Consider the following 6,992-nt stretch of genomic DNA (forward strand, 5'->3'; position numbering starts at 1 on the left):
AGCAATAAATCCTATTACTTTTAAACTACTTAACGAATCGCTTTCCAATTAGCCTTAGTTGAAGATAAATGTGTTTCCCAAAAATCCAATGCTATTATAATATTTTCGTAGTCTCTCTGGTCTCTCTTTGTTATCGCTCTGAAATTAGGTCTACAAAGACGTGCATTAACAGTTTTCGAATTCTTGTTCAATATATTTTTAATTTTGTTCCTAATTTCATTCTAGATAAAGGTTCGTATTGTGATAAATTATTTCAAAGAGATGCAAAAATATGGAATGGAACTGGCGGGGTTTTCAAGGGTGATGACATCATTGTGAACAAAGATGTTTATTGTGACCAAACAACTGATGGAGGGGGATGGCTGGTATGTATATTCTAGAGATATTTTAGGTAAATATCAATTGTTAAATCAAATAGTTACTTAATAACAATATATTAAAACTTCGACAAATGAGTCATTCTACATAATTAACGACAAAACAAAATTTTGTAGAAAAGGTCATAGGCGTAGAATAACTTTAAAGAAATGATCGGAATTGTGTCCACAAACTTTAACATGACTGATACGTATAAAATACTAATGATTGTAAATGCGTGATAAAAGTAATAAAAGGTTCATGTGGCTTGTTCTAATATCATCCTGCTAAGACATACTCTCTATATGCTTTTTATGCATAATAGAGTGAGTAATCATGCTTCTTATTTCATTAGGTGTTTCAACGTCGAATGAATGGCTTAATCAATTTTTATCGTGATTGGAGTGATTACGTAAATGGCTTCGGGGAAACGCCGAGTGAGCATTGGCTTGGTATGATAGCATTGTACAGCATAAACAAATTCTGAATCACTGTTTCGCCGTAGACCAGGGTTGGCGAACGACCAACCGACGAGTCACAAAGTGCCCACCATGTTTTTTCGGTGACTCACCAAGTTATGGAAAACACATACGAACATATCTGTGATTAAAATCAAACGTGATAAATGAAATAAAAGAACTGTTGGAACGTGCTGAAAGCAAGTCTAATTTTTTCATATAACAACGGGAGGCCACAAGTGTTGGAGTCTCTGGAGGGTGCCACAAATTGAAAGTTTGAAAATCACTAGCCTGGACCCAGATATTTATTTCATTATGCACAATAAAATTTCGACATCTTTACAGCTTACGCCACACAAGCGCCCTACGTTTTATGTATTAAATCTGTAACGGCGCTACTGAAATAAACCTTTTGTTTAGGGGTAGTAAATTAATTAATGAATAAATACAATCCTCTACTCACAGATTAGTAATTGGATTACAGCAGTAAACATCTGACAAAATAATGTTTTGTACTAATGTATTGATAAATTTTATCACTTCTTGTAGGTCTTGAAATTTTGCATCAATTAACTTCTTCCAACAGCTACGAAATGTTGATTGACATGGAGGATTGGGAAGGAAATAAACGCTACGCAAGATACTCGTAAGTTAGAAATTTATCGAATAAATAAATATTGCGTTGCCTAGTGCAGGGCTACTCAACTGGCGGACCGCGGTCCGCATCCGGACCTTTCGAGTATTGGATTTGGACCGCACCTAATTATTTATTTTGGATCATTAGCCCAACCTTTTGAATTTCCTATTATAAAATGACTTTCATAGTTTTGAATGTATACGAAAAGAACTATACCACCATAATAAACACTTTTGATTTGCTACTAATCATTAGTCGGTCGAGGAAGTGCTCGTTTAAGGATGCCGAAATATCATTTCTGGAAAGACCGGACCCAAATAATTTTGAAGTTTTTTTGCGGACCTTCGATAAAAATAGTTGAGTAGCCCTGGCCTAGTGCGTATTTCTCATGCCTGTTAAACATTATCCACCTATTGAAAGCTATTTGAAACGTCACTTTACAAAAAGACATTAATTGGAACAATTGATAGATGTTTGAAAATTAAATACATCGAAAGATGTGGGTGAAAGAACATTCTAACCGTATATAAAGCTATATATATATATATATACTACGGCTTTGGTTCCATAATAGATGAGGTTTTTGTTCGATGATGAATTTACAATTAGTCCAACAGAAGTTTAGGAGTGAAGTTTTCGGGGCTCCCGAAGTATGCGAACCAAAATGGCGGACATCGGAATGTGATATATTACATATATATGTGTACTAGGTTAGGGTTAGGCCATAATTTTAGCTATAAATACTACGGGAGGCTCTTGGCTAGTCCTCGAACTGATAATAGGACTAAAATAAGGAAAATTGGAAAAAGGTTATCGCCTAACCCTAACCTGTTACCCATGTTACGCTCCGATATCCGCCATGTTGGTTCGCATACTTCGGGAGCACCAAGTTTTCCTATAAATACCGCAGAAAGACTATCAACGTTTAAAATAGTTTTCCCATAGATGTGGCGATAAATTTCTCGAGTCCCGGTTACATTGAATATTTTTCACATCCAGAAACTTTCGGGTGGGTAACGCAGCATCCCATTACACCCTCTACGTAGGTGGATACTCAGGAAATGCTGGTGATTCATTTTCCCAACACCATGGATTCAAGTTCACTACGAAAGATAGAGATTACGATGACAACGTTGCCAATTGTGCAGTGTTGTTTAGAGGAGCGTGGTGGTACAAGTCGTGTCATTCTTCCAACCTCAACGGGCATTATTTTGTAGAAGGAGATCATGATTCTTACGCTGATGGAATAGACTGGAGTAGCTGGAAAGGAAATTATTATTCACTTAAATTTACAGAAATGAAAATAAGAATAAAGTTGTAGATTCAAACTGCCTCGTACTAATGAACAGTTATATTATTAATAAACGAGGAAAGAAAAAACAATCATCATCTCAGTATATTGTAACCAAACCTTAACGCAGGGGTGGCCAACCTATGACGCATGCGCCAAACGTGGCGCATTGCATGATTAGAAGTGGCGCATTGCATCTTTAACCCTTTTCATGCCAAAATTGTTAATTGCACTTGGCTTCTCAACGCCAAGCCGTTTTTTTGCGATTTACATGGTGACTTTTGATTGTACCTAAATGTTGTACCTAAATGTTTGATTGTACCTAAAATCTACTCCACGTCGCTCACTTACGGCTTGTTGGAATTAGAAACAACAGGCGATTATCGACGTTAGCTTTTGGACGGACTTTATGACATTCATTCTAGACTTTTAGCAAAAATTAGTAAAATTTACTATTTTTTCCCTACTGAAGTAAAAAGTTCAGAACTTCTGGAAAAATAGAAAATCGTCATTTATCAGCTTGAAACATGGATTTTCCATTGCCCAGACTTCCCAAATATCTCCCAATAACCATTGAACAACCAGTTGAATTGCCCAAGCCTAAAAAATTTATTATAAATCAACCCACAACATGCTGAAAATGACCCCTAAATACCACCTTTTTCATTCAGACCTCAAATGACCGTTGTCAACAAAAGTGAAGCGTAAAATACGTGTGTATATATGTGTGTGTATTATAAATTTATATAATTTCAACAAAAATCGGACATTATGCGTGGGAATACAAGAAATTTACGGCGCATCTGAAACATTATGTTTAAAACGTGGCGCATGGTATGTGAAAGGTTGGCCACCCTTGCCTTAACGCAATATATTATTATACTAATGTCCTTCAAACTAAAATTAAAATTGTTGAATTACTACGAAGTAAATGGAACAAATTCAATGGTCGTTTCAAAGGCCGAAAAGATGTGATTCAGCACAATTTTAGATTGCTCATGTAGAAATTGATTTTTTTATGTGTGAATTTTATTTAATAGGTTTCGCTAGCTTAATGTTTTTAGAAGGAAAGAGTAGGATCAATACGTATTTGTGATATTTTACCCTTTAATCAACAAATTCAAATTAATATCGTTTCGTCTTTATCAAAGTTGACCTTATAAAAAAGGTCTTAAGCGGGTAGTACTTTGCTGGATTCGACTTATCAGATGCATATTTTCAACTCGAATTTGAAAACGAAACACAGAACACTTACGCTATATAGTCCTTTCAGATATACTATTAGGTGTGTTGTCGCGGTGTCTAGCTTTGCCCATACTCCGCGTTATATGATATCACATTTATGAACCAAGAGTACCTGGAATTCTAAACATTTCATTAGTAACCGTTACCTGTAACCTACGTTGGATTTTTAATTGCATACATCTGAAAATTAATGACCAAATTCAGACTTAACTATCTGCTCTAAAGCTAATCACAGTACTACAAAACTGCTTGGTATTGCCAATGTTATTAGGTAATTTAAAGATCGTATAGTAATTTCATAATTGATTTGTGACAGATACAAATTTCGAACCTCCTGAAGTCAGGTTGTGTACCAGGTTAGGGTTCAGGTTGCGCGAAATCTTGGTGCGCATACTTCAGGAGTACCCAAATTTCTTACAAATTTAACAATGAAAATTACGACACTATCGTTGAACCATACCCAATAATACTCACAATACTCATTAGTTTTATAGCATAATGGGTATTATTAGAGTGAATATTTGTCCACAATTCTAAATAATCCAATTTTGGTGTCAGCCATGACCATATCATGAACTGGTGAGCTTATTTTTCCTTATTATACACTACAAATTTCATGCAAAGATCTGAATTTCATGGCATTTTCGAATTGATTCGGTGACTTCGGTGGCATTTTACTCACAAAAAGAGGGAACCATTTATTCAATGAAGGTTAAGATCCCAAGATTTTTGGTACAATGGTTTATTTGCAAATTACGTGCACGTGGCGCGTGCCAATATGATAAAAATTAATATTTCATAATATGTAAGGAAATTTCAGATTTCTGAATTAGTTGTGATATTACGTGACATCACCCCGTGATATTATTTTTGGTTCAATATGTCATAAACACTACTGCAACTTATATCAATATTGATTAAGTGTCTGCGCCACATAATATCTCTGATTCAAACTTGGACTGTTGGCCTGGAGGCACTCAGGTTAGTGCACCGCAGCAAAACAACACGTCGGAACTGAGTGCCGTGAGCAAATTCAAACATAGACTCGTGAATTTTCGCGCGGCTCTCAATTTCTACGCGAGTGTCGTGTGCAAAGCACGGGCTTAAAAAGCCACGCATATATAGGGATCTCACAAACAGAGCATATTCTGAAAGCAAAAGTAAACCTGCTATAAACTTTTTGAACCGCTGGAAAACAAAACTTCAATTGAAATGGATCCATGCAATTGCGCAGGTATGGTTTTTATTTTTTATATTTTCTCTCTATAATACATACAATCATCTATCGCGCCTAGACAGCTAGGTGGAGTTATCTGCTCTTTCTGTGCTTTGCCGTGCGTGACCTAGATAAGGTGCCCACTTTTATGGTGAAATATAATTTTCAATAACTTATGTCTATTTAGAAAACGAAAATTTTAAGTGACTGTTTATCTTGCGAAATCTTGCAGTTGTGACAAGCAAAGAAAACTAGACATATTAGAAAGTTATTTAGGGCAATGGAGTTGGTTATTTGCGTTATAATAATTTTAATTTATACTACATGACAATCTTAGGTTAAAATTGTTATCAATAACATTTTCAAAGATCTATTCTGGGTAAATTGAGAAATTTGGAAGTGACGCCGCTAGGTTGTATTACAAATTGAAGAGATATGATGTAGAGAAAGCACTCTGCAACATACAGGAAAACGCGGCGTCTATTAGCAGCCTTTCAAGTTTCTTATTTCAAAACAAACATCCAATAATCTTGAACACATGCTTTATTTTGCAGAAACCGGCACATGCCATTGCGACCAATGTACAGACTGCACCAAATGTAAATGTAATCCAGAGACTTGCAAATGTTCACAAGCGAAAAAAAGTTGCTGTCCAAAATAGAATAGTGAAGGCTTTGTTCGGTGAATATATTTCCATTTCTCATATTATTTTTTCAATTTGCTTACCCCAAATCAATTAAAATGACGCCAATAGTTTAAAGAATCAAATACAATGAAGGGCGCCATTTCGGTATTCGATTTCAAATTATGATTAACGTGATCTCAATCTCATTTTAGTTTAATCTCGTAGAGACATTCGCATAGAATTCAGTTCCTAACTAAAATCACTGAGATCAGACAACCGCTTAGATCGTATACCGAATTAGCGTTTTCCATTTTTACCCTGACATTATAGTAGGTATATTGGCAATTTTTGAATTATATTTTGCGAAACAAGGAAACCCATTTTATCACAAATCCTAGCATAGCTTTGGCATATAATCTTCATTCGTCAAAAATACCAATTAGCTCTGTTAAATAATATACGCTTTCTGTAGATACATGATCGCAAACTACTGCCTGATGTCAAAATACCAAGGTTTTGCGTTTCGATAGCTCTTGTTTACATTTCATCGTTTTTCGTTTCAGAATCATCGTTGGTGTATATATATCTTCATCGTCAGTATAATCGAAGTAAAGAATATTAGCAATGTTCATTGTATAATTTGTGATATCATTGATTTGTAAATTTTATACGGGTGTTTTCAGCTCAATAAAAGCTGGTCTCAGGCATGGCAAAATCCAATAGTTTACCCAAAGAAAGTAATGTGTAGTTAGTAGTAGTTTGGACAAGAACATTGATCATAGTAAAATTTTTATTTTCAAAGCGATATATGTTTATTCATAGAAGTTGAATATGTTAAAACAGAAGAGAAAAGAAAACGGTTTTTACTAGTTGTCCGTTGTCTGTAGCACTTTGTCGATCCATCTGTCTGATGCTCTGTTCTCAATTTTTTTTGAATTGGTCTATTGATATTCTATCTCTTTTGATATCACTTATCATTCGTTGAAAAAAATTTTCATCGATAATTTTGATCTGTTTTTATGACTTTTGAGCCCAACAACAGTCACTCATAGTATAATGAAAGAAACGATTATTTTATAACAATGAGAATGAGAAAATAAATTTTAACAACAACATATTAACGAGAATATCGGTCAGAAACCGAAGACTTATCGATCGAAAGT

The 6,992-nt window shown here is 34.9% G+C and overlaps 1 protein-coding gene and 1 long non-coding RNA gene across 2 annotated transcripts; both read left to right on the plus strand.

The window, feature by feature from the left end:
• The first annotated feature begins 564 nt into the window (after positions 1 to 564).
• LOC120333115 (fibrinogen C domain-containing protein 1-like) lies at positions 565 to 2,867 on the plus strand. Its single transcript, XM_078119539.1, has 3 exons — positions 565 to 809; positions 1,365 to 1,461; positions 2,452 to 2,867. The coding sequence occupies exons 1-3, from the start codon at positions 728 to 730 to the stop codon at positions 2,771 to 2,773; spliced, it is 501 nt and encodes a 166-aa protein (XP_077975665.1). The 5' UTR covers positions 565 to 727; the 3' UTR covers positions 2,774 to 2,867.
• A 2,196-nt stretch (positions 2,868 to 5,063) lies between these two features.
• LOC120332625 (uncharacterized) lies at positions 5,064 to 6,833 on the plus strand. Its single transcript, XR_005568121.2, has 3 exons — positions 5,064 to 5,222; positions 5,759 to 5,885; positions 6,393 to 6,833. It is a non-coding gene; the product is annotated as an uncharacterized LOC120332625 (long non-coding RNA).
• The last annotated feature ends 159 nt before the right edge of the window (positions 6,834 to 6,992 follow it).

This window comes from Styela clava, chromosome 13, assembly GCF_964204865.1.
Source record: "Styela clava chromosome 13, kaStyClav1.hap1.2, whole genome shotgun sequence".
Lineage (NCBI taxonomy): Eukaryota > Metazoa > Chordata > Ascidiacea > Stolidobranchia > Styelidae > Styela > Styela clava.

What these genes read in the sequence shown, in the direction of transcription:
- LOC120333115 (XM_078119539.1), top strand. Translation starts at nt 728, where the DNA reads ATGAATGGCTTAATCAATTTTTATCGTGATTGGAGTGATTACGTAAAT. An exon ending in GCCGAGTGAGCATTGGCTTG is followed by an intron (nt 810 to 1,364) that starts GTATGATAGCAT and finishes CACTTCTTGTAG; the next exon opens with GTCTTGAAATTTTGCATCAA. An exon ending in AAACGCTACGCAAGATACTC is followed by an intron (nt 1,462 to 2,451) that starts GTAAGTTAGAAA and finishes TTTCACATCCAG; the next exon opens with AAACTTTCGGGTGGGTAACG.